At 42.0% G+C, this 14,166-nt stretch overlaps 1 protein-coding gene across 1 annotated transcript in view; it reads left to right on the plus strand.

Annotated features, from left to right (window-relative positions):
* Window positions 1-14,166, plus strand: part of SMC5 (structural maintenance of chromosomes 5) — a 72,143-nt gene that overhangs the window by 51,849 nt on the left and 6,128 nt on the right. The window contains exons 18-21 of the mRNA XM_006265195.3: window positions 6,594-6,719; window positions 12,594-12,689; window positions 13,085-13,189; window positions 13,440-13,559. Coding sequence (XP_006265257.2) covers window positions 6,594-6,719; window positions 12,594-12,689; window positions 13,085-13,189; window positions 13,440-13,559 — 447 coding nt within the window. The remainder of the gene's footprint in view (window positions 1-6,593; window positions 6,720-12,593; window positions 12,690-13,084; window positions 13,190-13,439; window positions 13,560-14,166) is intronic.

Below are 14,166 nucleotides of genomic sequence, written 5' to 3' on the forward strand. Positions count from 1 at the left end.
ATTCGCCATTCCATTGATGCAGTGAAAATCCTCTTGGTTTGTATGCAGCCAGTAAACTACAGGCTACCGGGATCACCCAGCATACTTGTATACAGCATCAGGCAACAAATCGGTACAGAGAAAACCTGAGAGAGCGTACTAAAAAAATCAAAGGCTTCCTCTGCTCAGTAAAAATGGAATGTTATCTGCTCGTTTAGCAGGAGACTGTTTCTAAGTATGCTGCCCACCATACCTGCAGTAGAAGCTAGTGTTATAGAATTCAGAATGGCAAAGTGTTGCCCTTACAGGTAACCCTTCTGCCAGGAACTGGATAGTAGTAATAAGGACTGGGTTCAAGTAATGGGTTCCAACTTTATTTTGACTTGAGCCCCCAACCAAAGTGAGCAAACTCAGAGGAAGTACCCAGAAGTGCCATCTAGGGACTCTACCACTTAAACCAGCCAAAAGTGGTAGATGCTGGGTAGGGAGACTTACCTAGGACTCCTTGCCACCTGGGGTTGCCTCTCCACTCTGAGGGCTCTATCATTTTTGCTAGCCAAAATGGCAAGTCCTGGATAGGGAAAATGACACTGGAGTCTGTGACTACTCAGCTACTGGAGAATCATTGCTCCTTTTGAGGTTGTTTATGCAATCCCAGCTCATTTAGACCTTGATCTGACCAATAGCAGGTTCTGGGATTTCACCTTTTTTTTAGAACTAGCTGGTGATAGGTTTCTACCTGGATCTACTATTGGGACTTTTGTCCATGGGCACTTTTCCTTTAAAGATTGATGGCCAACTGCAATGCCATCTAAGGCAGGGGCGGGCAATTATTTTGGGTGGAGAGCTGCTTACTGAGTTTTGGCAAGCCATCGAGGGCCGCATGACAGGCAGCCAGGGGCAGATAAATATTAATTTTTCTAAATTTTTTAGGGGCCCCATGGGCCTGATGGAATGGCCTGGTGGGCTGCATCCAGCTTGCGGGCCGCATTTGCCCATCCTTGATCTAGGGAGTAACTCCTATATGGGGTCTGTCTTATTTTGTATTTTCCACTCTGGATCTGAGGGTCACTTCACTGCACAGATCAGCGAGTGCTGACCCATCATTGACCTTTGTACAACTTTCCCTTTGCAGCGTCTGATCTATCTGGACCTTTATTTATATTTCCACACTTTATTCACAAGCAGTAAAAACAAGTGCAGGTAAACCCAAAACCTCTGCACATGCAAAGGGAATTTACAGAGTTACCATAGCAGAACATATAAGCAGGGTTACACAGTGAAAAACAGATTCCTCATCAACGTTGGGTGAAAGACTATGTAGTTTCTGGTTCCCACACTTACAGAAGGTGAGCCATTTTACATGTGGTGTAGTCAGATATGCAGAAGAATCAACGGTCATGCTTGGGGACTTGACCAGTCAACTATTATGATTATGGCAACTAAAGGTTGAAAGACACAAAGTTAAAGGTTGTACTTGCCAATACTTTATTCATAATGTTTGTCTCATTAAAAAATGTCAAGTGTTTGAAGTATTTTAATAAGACTTCTGAAGGCTGAACAAAACCCAGCTCATTACAGATTTGACAGAAGTTTGCATATGTTCCTTTTGTAAGGTCTTGGCACTGGGATTTTGTGGAATGAGCAGCATGTTTTAGGTTCTTGAATTGAAAGGCATTCATCTTCTGCCCCAAAAACACATGCTTTGGAACATGTCAAGCTAGCAACTACAGACCCGTGGGACTTTTGTTATGTCACAGCAGAGCATTAGCATTATTTTATTAATTTTTTCTATTTCATTTAGCTAATGAACAGGAAAAGCAAATGTATTTATGACCCACATTGAACAGTAGGGAGGATTGTTAGCCCCATCTGCTCCTTAGATAATTGGCACAGTTACCTTCATGTTTATGATGATTGTGTTTGAAAGAGACTTGGTAATTGTTGTGCTTTGATAACTTGTTAATTTTTAGGTTCATTTGGGGCAAACTTGTATTGGTATTAATACTCAGTCTGTATGTTGCAGTGTTTTAAGATTTCTTTTAGGCCAAGTGTTAAGAAAATGCAAATTCCATTTCCTTCAGTTTTCAATTATTTAAATGCCATCAGTGGTTGTGCATTCAGATACTAATTCATGGGAGAATACTGGCTATTGGCAACTATATTTGCTTAAACTAACTTTTCATTTTCTACAAAACCAACTGAGCCACTTAGATGCAAAAGAAAAGAAATGGTTAATGAATACAGACAGTATGAGAGGATTGTAGTAAAATGCCTTTTGGTAAGCTGTACCCTTGCCTCACTAGTGTAGAATTTTTATCATGTACCTTTTAGTGCCTCACCTCTTCACTTACCCGTGTATTTATTCTTTAAAACTTCATTGAGAGTGGCTTCAATCAGTTGCTTTTTATCTTCTTTGTGTCCTCTCCCAAAAGTGTTCCACTAATTTTACACCTGCTCAAAGCCTGGGGCATACAATATTCACTTCTCTGTGGTGGATTGTCTGTGCCTAAAAACATCACTTTTTAAAACACTTTTTAGCTCTGAACAGCTAGAAGTGGGAGCTTTAAGAACTTGGGAAGCTAAGATTCTTAGCTTCTCTAAGGAAGATTTAGGATTGACAGCTAGCCTTTGAAGGGCCATGGATGCTACAATACAAAAATAACATTTTCTATGTCCAAATCGTAGTACAGCCCTTTTCACTGGTTGTTTTGACTTTCTTTGAACTATTTATGTTGGATTGTAGATTGTTGTTATATACCATAATTATGTAATTATGATTACATTGTATTATAAATATCATTAGAGATGATAGGACAATTGTTTTTATCTGAATTTTTTTTAAACCAAGAGTTTCAATTGCATTTTTTTTCAAAGGTCTCTCAAACCTTTCTACATTGTTTCCTGTCATTTATTTAAATGGAATAATATATTTCATAAAATATTTCATTAAAATAAATAATGCAGCATATATAAATATCTGGTAGAGCAGGTGAGATGTTTTATTGGAACTGATTAGAAATGACCTGTGTATACCTTACTCTGCTGTTTTTGATTGCTGTATACTCCTTATGAAATGTTCCTATGAAATACTTCTCAGCTAATTCAACATATAATGCAAGCCTGGTTCATTTTATATAATTTAATGTACCTACAGTACAATAAATTCATAAGAGCTTTGATTTTTATATATAAATGTTGCAATGAGACAGTGGAAGCCTATATTTTTTTACTTCAGTAGTTAATACTATGACTCTTTAGGCAAAATGGGTGAACAGCCAAGGTGACAGGTTATAAATATTCCTCAGTTTTACACAGTACAAAGATTGAAATGGTTCAGAATCTTAAATCAGAATAGCTTTGAATTGGTCTTAAAGCATGAATGTTTTAATATGCTGATTGAGACCTTCAGAATGTATATTGTTCCAAATCTCAAAGTTTGGTTTCTTTTTAGCCACAGTGTGGAGAATCTCCTCCAATTATCATTAAGGTAAAAATGATAGTGTGTGGATGTTTTTGGGTTTTTTTTTCTTTTTTCTCAAAATACCAAAGCTTTGAGGAACTGTTTTGATAGGTAGTATCCCAGTATTTTCCTGTTTCCCATTATCTCATTTTCCCAATAGTGAAAGAGCAAGCCCACATGCAGAAATAAATGTTTGAATCTATTTTGGCTACAAGGTCAGGGTAGGGAGGGGAGGGGGCTAGCAGAGGACACACAGCAGTCAAGGGAACCTTTTTATCAGGTTGAGGCTTAATGTAGAAAACTTAAGATACAAAGGCATATATTTTCAAACTCTTGAGCATCTGTAAAGTCTGACATAGCTTCAATATTTATTACCTGCTCTAACACTTGAAAAAGTAACGTGAATTAAATTTAATATATTGACAAAAATTATTCTGAAAAAGTTTTATTACAGGTAATTCTCTAATAAGGCAGTCACTGTTTAAAAAATATGATTAGGGTTCTTTATATAGTAGGATACACAACATTATAGTTTTTAGTTAAAAATATTTCAAATATACTGTTATCCCTGAAAGTCTCCCACATTGTTGAAGTGTGAAAGCTGCAGTTTCATGAAGAGGGGAGTTCTTTGGTTTAGATCAGGGAGGCCACACATATGGCCCATGGGCTGCATCTGGTCCTCTGACATGGGCCATTTGGCTTGCAGACTTTTGCCCTGGCTTTGACAGTAGTGGTGGAGTTTTCTGTGTTGCAGCCAGTGTTCCAGGGGGAGCAGCACTGCAAGCAGAAGCCTTGCCACTGTTGCCAGGGCTGGAGCAAAAGACCTGGCTCAGCAGGCTCTGGCTGCAGTGATGGGATTTGACCAGGGTGTCATTGGGGCTGCTCTCACCAGACATGGGCTGCCACCATTGGAAACCATGGTGTTGCTTGAGTTGCTAGTGCTCAGCCCTTGCTGCGGTGCTGGCTGCCTTTGGGATCCTCCCCTGCGACTGCAGCCAGAGCCCCAGCAGAGGGGTTTTTGCCTGCAGTGCTGGTGGAGCTGCCAGTGCTTCTGCAAAAGGTGGCAGTCTGGCTGCCATGGTGGGAAGCCCTACTACTGTGGCCAGACTTGGAGCTCTGGCCTTGGTGGCATAGCTTCTGACCATACTGCTGCTTGGGGTGCCTGTGTCCCAGGACTCACCAGAATGCTGTCCGTTATTGCAGGAAACGTTGCCACTGCTGCCAGAGCGGGGGCGGGGCTGCTGGGGTTGTTGGCATGAGAGCTGGGGTGTAGCCTGCAAGCACCTGAAAAGGAAGGAATGCAGTCCTCCACTTAATTTTGAGTTTGACATACATGGTTTATACAAAGTCCTAAATGCAAGCTTATCCAGCAGCTCTCCTAGTTATACAGTTGGTCCAATAAAAATATCACAAATAGCCTTGTTTCTTGAGAAATTAACATGGTTCCAGCCAAATTATGAAAAATTTTGTTGCTTTTTTTGCAGAAGGCACAGAATAGTAAACTAAAATCCATTTTTCACTATGGTTTTTAAAAAGATAATTGATATGTTGTCAGCAATTGGTCTGCAGAAAAATCTCTGTGGCTTTTTTTTTTTTTTGATATTATAAAGGCAACTAATAGCTTTGTCGTATTGACCGTGCTACTGTGATACCAGTAGTACAAATGACAGCACTTACTCCAAAAGATGTGACACAGCACAGTGTGATATGCAGATATTGTAACTAGCTGGTTGGTTTATAGCTACCTCAAGGACCATAAGCCACCTAAACTGCATTAGTGAAGTGTTCCTACAGTTATTCAGCCCCACAGAGAAACAAGGTATGTTAGCAGGGTTAGAGCATTGTACAAATATACCAGACTCTTAAGTAAGGCAACCTAGCCTTGGGCCCACCCCACCAGGCTTGATAGTTTCCAGTATCCAAGTTAGCACATTGAATGCTAGATCAAATATCTCTGCACATGGAGCTGATGTTTTTAGGGAACTATTTACAATGACTCAAGTCTCTTTCTGAGTTGTAACGTCTAGTTCAGAGTCCAGCATTGTTTAAGTATAATAAAGGTTATTTCTCCATCCCCCCACCATGTGAATTACTTTGCATTTATCAACATTTAAATTAATCTGCCATATTTTTGCCCAGTCACCTAGCTTTCTGAGATCTTTCTACATGCTTATTATAACGCACTGAAAAGGGGAAAAAATGGGCTAGTTGGAAGTTGTCATGGTTCAAATTCAAGAGGGTTGCATTAATTAGCTTATTGCACAAGTATGAATGCAGACATTCTGCATATAAACTTGTGTGGGGGTTAAATCCTGGCTTTATTTATTAAAAGCATGCTTACATATACTAAAACTGTGAAAAAAACTTGATCCATTCACCTAGATTTAGCATTTCTTGACTTTGGGGATGGGGTAGGACTTAAAAGTCAAAATGAGATGAATGTTTACAGTGTGAAAATAATCCTTGTCTTTGAAAACCATCTGCCCCAACTTTTCAGACCTGAGTATAAGTTGAATCAAATGTCTTGGATTTAGGTATATATGGTGTGACTTCAAATTTAAGAGAACACCCCCTAAAAATCAGATTCTGTACATAGAAAACTATAAATTTGTTATAGTAGAATCTTACTTATTGGAGGGTCATCTTAAATTTGTCTCCCCACTTCTGTAGTGGGAAAAGCAGCAGCAAGGGTCTGGCACTTGTGTCCCCTCCACCGGCATCTTGCTCCCCGTATCCCTACCCTCCCTGCCACTTTCCACTCCTCAACTATTGCCTGCCCCACCCCACCAACAGCCATTTGCCTCCTTTGCTGCCTTGTACCTTTCCAAGTGGAGCCCAACTGCCTCTTCTGGCTCAAGGTACTACCTTTTTACTTGTTGCTCTATTGTAAGATGAGGCTTTGTTTTCCTCACATTGAATGGGAAAGAAAACCTCATGCTGAAATCAAGTAAATATGATAATTGTATTCAGTATATTAGTTCTAATAGGTAGTAGAGCTCAAGAAGGGATGTATGAAATCTATCCTTTTTGCCTGTTTCCTTTGTTTCCCTCTATCTAGGACCATTGAATGTAATTCAGAGTGACTGACAACCGAAGGCTTTCAATTTTCTTTTATAGCATGCTTTTAAAAAAAATTCTTCTATTGTAATAGGAACAGTTTCGTGTGCTGGATGAAAGAAAACGTAGCCTGTTGAACCACTGCAAGGAACTGATGAGAAAAGCCAGACAGGTGTGCAACCTGAGCCCAGATGAGCCAGTTCCACAAGAATTTCAGACTGTAAGTATTAGGCATCTGCCTATTTTTAAAAACAGTGCAATGAAGTGATTGCTGATTAACGTAATATTCAGAACTGCACTTATGACACCGCTAAACCTGAAGTAAAATAATTCGTTTGTCTAAGCAAGTAGTTGTTTTCCCACTTTTTTCCTTGCTTCATGTCCAGTTTAGTAGAGTGGAGGTTTGCAAGATACAGCAGAAGCTGTGTTATCCGGCACTTTATCAACTGGAAAGCTCCACTAATCAGCATCCGAGGTTCGCAGCAAGAGCGCAACTGGAAGTCCCACTTCCGGTTTCACCACCGCGAGCCGAGTTCTTCACTTCTGTGGCCCACGGCCCGGGGCAGAACAGCCTGTGCAGGGCCCCTGTCCATGTCCCCTGGCACACTGATGCTGGGGTGTGCACCAGACAGTGCGCATTTGATTAACCAGCATATTTGATTAACCTGCACCCCCCATTCCCAGGGGATGCCAGATAACCGAGCTTTTGATGTAGCACAAGCACTTCCTTTTCTCCTTCAGAGGCTCATGCATGACAACTTATGCTTCCTGTATTATGGGCTTGATCCATAGAAAGTGTTTGAAATCATTTGTAGACATCCCAGTGACTTCAGTAAGGTCTGCACCAGATCCTTGCTCCTTACACTGATCTTCTAACTTAGAGGTGGCTAACACATGGCACGTGTGCTACAAGTGGCACGTAGCAGACTGGGGTTGGAGCAGGGAACACAGTGACAGAGAGGGTAAGGAGCCTGGATAGAGTTCAGAGGAGGGCCACCCATTTGGTGAGAGGGCAGCAGGACAGGCCCTATGAGGAAAGACTGAAGAACCTGAACCTGTTCAGCCTTGGGAAGAGGAGGCTGAGGGCGGACCTGGTGGCTGCCTACAAACTCATCAGGGGGGATCATCAGCAAATAGGAAGAGCACTATTCTCCCCAGCATTACCTGGGGTGATGAGGAACAATGGTAATAAGCTGATGGAGAATAGGTTTAGGTTAGAGATCAGGAGACAATATTTTACAGTTAGGGGGGCCAGAATCTGGAACCAAATTCCTAGGGAAGTGGTCCTCGCCCCTACCTTGGGTAAATTCAAGAAGAGGTTAGATGATCACGTGCCTGGGGTCTTGTGAACCCAGCATTCATTCCTGCCTGTGGCAGGGGGTCAGGCTAGATGATCTGTTCAGGTCCCTCCTGACCCTAGCTACTATGAAACTACGAACAGAAAAGAGCAGAGCAACAGGTTTGGCAGGGAGCAGAAAGCAAAGCAGCAAACTGGGCAGGGGAAAGGGATTGGGAAGGTTGTGGGGCTTACCTTGCGGTGCACCTTATGCTGAGAAGGTTATCCCCTTCCCTCCCACCCTGCTGTAGTTAATTTCTTGCCTTTTGCTTTAGTAAGGGAAAGATATGCACTCTTTCAAGCATTGTTATATATAAAAACTCACAGACCACCATTCTTACATCTACAAGACCAGCATTCATCCTAAGAACACAGAAAAGTCATAATCTCCAGTAAGGCCCTTGATACAACCACATCAGCTCTAAGGAGAATATTTTTGATGCCCATATGGCCCTCCTAAAATCTGCCTTCATACAACAAGGACTATCCTGTAGAGAGAGACTGTATCTGAAAGCCACCCAACTACCCCAAAGTAATCTGCTACAATACAAAAAACTGCCTCTGCTTCTACCACACCCCAAATGGTCACTTACTGTCTCACGCTGGAACCAGTTAGAAAGTCATCAACAGGGATCCTAGTTTTCTCTGTTATAAAAATTCCAAAATTATTTGATTAAAAATATCCAAAATCTGCATTTTTCTGTGATTAAAATGAAACTGTGTGTGTGTGTGTGTGTGTGTGTGTGTGTGTGTGTGTGTGTGTGTGTGTGTGTACATACGTATGGGGGTCTGTGTGTGTGTGTGTGTGTTTCACACACACAGACACAGATTTCACACAGACATTAGGGCTGGAAGGGACCTTGGAAGATCATCGAGTCTAGCCCCCTGCTCCAGGGGCAGGAAATCAGCTGGGGTCACAGGAACCCAGCAAGATAAACATCCAGTTTTTTCTTGAAGGCTTTCAGAGTAGGTGCTTGAGCCACCTGTGATGGCACACTATTCCAGACCTTGGGGGCTTGGAGAGTAAAGAAATTCTTCCTTATGTCCAGCCTGAAACGGTCTTGCAGGAGTTTATAACCGTTCAACCTTGTCATCCCTTGGGGCGCTCTGGTGAAAAATCGTTCCCCCAGATCCTGGTGAGCACCCCTGATAAACTTATAGGTGGCCATCAGATCACCTGTGACCCTGCATTTTTCCAGGCTGAAGAGTCCCATAGCTCTCAGCCTATCATCGTAAGGTCTGTTTTCTTGACCTGATCATGCGCATGGCTCTTCTTTGGACTCTCTCGAGCTTCTCCACATCCTTTTTGAATTGTGGAGCCCAAAACTGGATGCAGTACTCCAGCTGCGGCCTCACCAAGGCTGAGTACAATGGGAGAATGATGTCCCGGGATTTGCTTGAGAAGCATCTATGGATGCAAGCCAGCATTTGGCTCGCTTTACTAGCCTCAGCATCACACTGAAGGCTCATGTTTATCTTGTGGTCAGTCATGACCCCCAAGTCCCTTTTATCCATAGTGCTAGCCAGCGTAGCACTGTCTAGCTTATAAGGATGCTGCAGGTTTTTCTTCCCAAGGTGGAGAACCTTGCATTTTTCAGTGTTAAACACCATCAGGTTCTCATCCACCCATTTCCTGAGCCTGTCAAGGTCAACCTGGATTGCCCTCCTGTCCTCAGGTGTGGATACTTTACCCCAAAGTTTGGTATCATCGGCGAACTTCGCCAGTCTGCTTCTGACTCCAATGTCCACATCATTAATGAAGATGTTGAACAATATAGGTCCAAGGACAGAGCCTTGAGGGACCCCACTGGTCACAGGGCACCACGACGATTGACTTCCATCAACCACCACCCTCTGGGTCTAACCACGGAGCCAATTCCCCAGCCAGCAGATCGTGGTAGACCCGAGGCCGCAGTTGGCCAGTTTTCCCAAGAGGTGATCATGGGATACCAGATCAAAGGTGTCATAACCCAATGATTTTTAGTGCCTCGGCACATTGGAATTTTCCCGCCACATGGAGCTTTCTTTGCACGGTGGATTTCTCAGCTGCAGAGAGAAATCCCCGGTGCAAAAGAGTTCCCGCTACACACATGCAAATTAGTGTCCCACTATTGGTCAATTCTAAATTATTCCTATGTGGCGGCTAGCAATTGGCTCGCTAGCCGTACAAAAGGTTAGAGCAGTTTCCGCCCAAGTTGGAGGACTCCACAACCATCTCGTGGAGAACTCTGAGTGCTCTGTGGAGCCTAGCAAACTCCGCATGTGTCTCGGAGGAGGACATAGAGGCCTGATCAGCTCTTAGCCACTCCCCGTCATAGTGGAAATTTGACGTATCCCCCGTGTTCAGCGCTCGTGGAGTCGTATATCGACGACTCATCTTGGTTCGGTGTGGTTCGGAAGAGATCTCACTTGTGTTTGTTTGTGTGCAACTGCAACTCAAGCAAGTTTCCTCCCTGCACTGAGACTATCGGCAGTGTAAGTAAAGCTTTCTTTATAAAACCAATACGCTTCCGTGCCTAACTCTACTCCGTCGTGGAAAAACCCCACCTGACGGTCCGGGCTACTGGCCATAGTCTTAGACTGACCCTCGGTCCCGACAAAAGGCTTTTTTGAAGTCAAGATATACAACATCAATCTCCTCTCCCTTGTCCAGGTGATAGGTCACCTGGTCATAAAGGGAAATGAGATTGGTCAAGCAAGATCTACCTGCAACAAACCTGTGCTAGCTATCCCTCAGGACGTTGCCATCAGCCAGTCTGCTGAGGATGACCTCTTTGATGATTTTTTCTAAGACCTTCCCCGGGATAGAGGTCAGGCTGTTGGGCCTGTAGTTTGCCGGATCCACTTTCCTCCCTTTCTTGAAGATAGGCACCACATGGGCCTTCTTCCAATCTTCAGGCACTTCACCAGACCACAAGGAACTCTTGAAGATCCGTGCCAGGGGCTGAGCTATGATGCTAGCCAGCTCCTTGAGTACCCTGGGGTATAAACTGTCAGGGTCAGCTGACTTGAAGGTGTCCAGCCTCTCAAGGTGTTCCTTCATGAGGTCAGCATTGATGGACGACAAGGGATCTCCCTCACCCAGAGCTCGCTGTCCCGTAATGGGCAGGGGCAACCCATGGGACTGATGAAAAACTGACACAAAGTACCCACTTAGTACGTTGGCTTTTTCCTGGGCATCGGTTGTCAGTTGTCCCATCTGGTTCAGCTGTGGTGTCTGTGTCTGAATCGCTGATACTCTGAATCCGCATCGAATCTTCAGATTCGACGAGATCAAATCAGGAACAGCGATCCAAATCAGTGAATCAAATCACTGCCCCTGATTCAATCTGAATCGAATAGGGCCCGCTTTGCACACCCTTAGTATGTATGTATCAGTTTAACACAATGTTTTATTGATATATTTACAAATTTAAAGCAATTTGGAAGACTATCAGTGCCTCGATCATTGTAATAAAATAAATTCTAAATACCTATATATTTTGGCATTTGATTTTGGTTTTCTTATAGGAAATCAGAGTTCCCCTTGCCCTTCTTTGCTCACCAGGACCCGGGTCCAGCTGTGGCTGTCCCCTCCCTGATGCTTTGAGGTGCTCTAATTAAAGTGCTGCCCTCCCTACCCCCAGAGCATGTGTAAAAGTGCCCAAAGCTTTGTAAGTTGTTTGGACACTAAAAACTGAGGCCTGAACAAAGACATCAACTTCATGGCTCATAATCTACTGGATTCCTAGTAATTGTGTCTTTGCTCCCCAAATGTTAATGACCCTCTCCCTTGTCTATCCTTTCTTCTGCAATTTTTTTTGTCTGTTAGGTATTCCTGAGAAAGTCTCACTTTTCCTACTATGCGACTCTTCAGACTGTTTTTAGTCATACTTGTGCCTGCTTTTCTCAGGCCTGAAGAAATATACACTGTATCCCAGTCATACATTTGGTCCAGTAAAAGTTATTACCCACAAAAGTTCTAGGTTAACTTCAGTGTCATTACCTCTGTTCTAAGTGGCTGTTATACTGTCCTAAAAGCAGTTTTCCTTTCTCTCCCATCCTCTGCCTGTCTTCATCGTCTGTCATGTTTATGTTTCTCCAGTAAAAAACTTGGTCCTGAATGTTCCTAACTGGCACAAGAATTACCTTTTACTCAAAAACGGGATTTCCATGATGACCAAGCTCTTTAATTGTTCTCTCTTCAGAAACTGCATCTGTAAAGCACTGTGTACATTTATGGCGCTATATAAATTCTCTCTCTTTCTCTCAAAGAAATTAAGCAGTGCTATAACTAATTATTTTTTGCTTTCTTGTGAAAACTGCAATAACCTTGGTTTAACTAGTCAGAATTCACAATTTTCCATTTTAAATTTTGGAGCCACGCTCTCTTTCAAGCTTCATCATCTTTGTGCTAGTTAAACAAAATGAGGGCTAGAATTTGGCTTTCTTTAGCCAGCTAGAAATTCCTCCCCAGAGGGTGAAGCTCTTGCTCTTGTCATAGCGGTAATCTAGGCAGTTTTTAACCTGAATTGGGTTTATGGTTGCACTATAAAAGGCCAAGGAGTACAAAGTGATAACCAGGTCTCCAAAAGCCTCATTCACCATCTCTTCTGTATTAAGTGCATCTTGGGAGCAAATGTATTAGCTTAAATAGATTTTGTCCTAATGATATAGCAATGTCCATAGTTTCCTGACTTCTTGGTATTTTCTAGTCAAATTCCATGCCTTTCTCTCAATACTAAATTACCTAGCGTATGCAATATTTTCTTCTTGTAGGCATTCCGGGATCTTCCAGACACGTTGGATGAAATAGATGCTTCACTGAATGAAGAGAAATCGAGAGCCTCCTGCTTCACAGGCCTGAATGCTTCTGTACGTTTTCCTCAGTATAGTACTTGCCTCCCACTCTGTCCTAGAGCTCTTGGTAATAATAAGATAGACAGCAGGAACAATGTGCTGTAAATGCCAGATCCTGCATCTATTAGAATTTTAAGTAGGTTCTTCCAAAGGAACAGCATGTTCTGTGCCTTTTTGTGCGTGTGTGTGTGGGTTTTTTTTTTAAGGCACTGTAACCTGAAAGACAGCAATTCCTTACAGTTTCTTTGCTTCAAAGCTGTGTATCTTGTTCAGTGTATAAACAGTGCAATAAGGTATTTAATTGTGGGTGAACAAATGCAGCGCAGTGTGATATTTTACCATTACAATTGAATTAATAAATGTCAGTTTAAAAGACTGTATTTTAAACAATTTTTTTTTTTCTCTGTCAGGTTGTAGAAGAGTACAGTAAGAGGACAGAAGAAATACAACTGTTGACAGAGGAGCTAGAGAAAAAGAAAAAAGAATTGAACAACTACAGGCAAAACATTTCGCAGGTAATCTTTGACATGAGCACTTCTGTTTCAAATGTGTCCTTGCCTTATAGTTAATGAATAACAGAGAAATCTAAGTGGATGTATTCTTACTTTAAGATGTACCACATTCATTAAGACATTTCAAGTTATGTTAGTGTAAAATGAGATATTGGCAATCTTTAATGTAAAACCACCTGTTAAGAACTGATTATTGAAATTGCTGTTGAGAGTACCTATACTATTACAGTGATCTTCACATTATTTTTTTAAGGTCAAAGAAAGGTGGCTTAATCCTTTGAAACATCTGGTCGAAAAAATTAATGAGAAGTTCAGTACCTTTTTTAATTCTATGCAGTGTGCTGGTGAAGTCGATCTTCATACAGAAAATGAGGTATGAATCAGTATGTATATCAATAATGAATGTTTGCATTTTAGTATGTGTTCTTATACTTATATATTGCAAAGGACCTAAAATAGATGGTTTGGGGTTGGTGGGAATATGGGACACCTACAGGATTTAATGAACTTTAAGACCTCTTGACCCTTTTAATTGAAATTCCAATGTTTTAAATATTGAAACCAACTGGTTAGTGTTACTGAAGGAAAGCAGGTCCATCACCAGATGTGTAGATTTTAGTCAGTCTCACTAGAGATTTCCAAAATCCAACTGGAACTGAATAACCGTAACATTAATATTAAAGTTATGCTCCAAGACATTTGGCTATCCCATCTTCTTCCTCCTACAGGTATCTTCTCTGTTTGTGATATGTGCTGGTTCACATTTTCTAGATATAGCCACACCTTTTCTGCCAAGCAGAAACCTTTAGAAAGAACAGAGACTGTTGGAACCCCACATATGCTTCATCACAGAGTCAGGCTTTCAAAGTTGGGGGATGTAAAGAGCCATAGGTCTGGTTCTCTGTGGACATTTGCACTGAATGGAAACAATAATCCTGCCTTTCTTTTCATACTTTGCTATTCTCTCCAGTTAGTCAGTG

This window comes from Alligator mississippiensis, chromosome 3 (genome assembly GCF_030867095.1).
Source record: "Alligator mississippiensis isolate rAllMis1 chromosome 3, rAllMis1, whole genome shotgun sequence".
In the NCBI taxonomy this organism is placed as follows: Eukaryota; Metazoa; Chordata; order Crocodylia; family Alligatoridae; genus Alligator; species Alligator mississippiensis.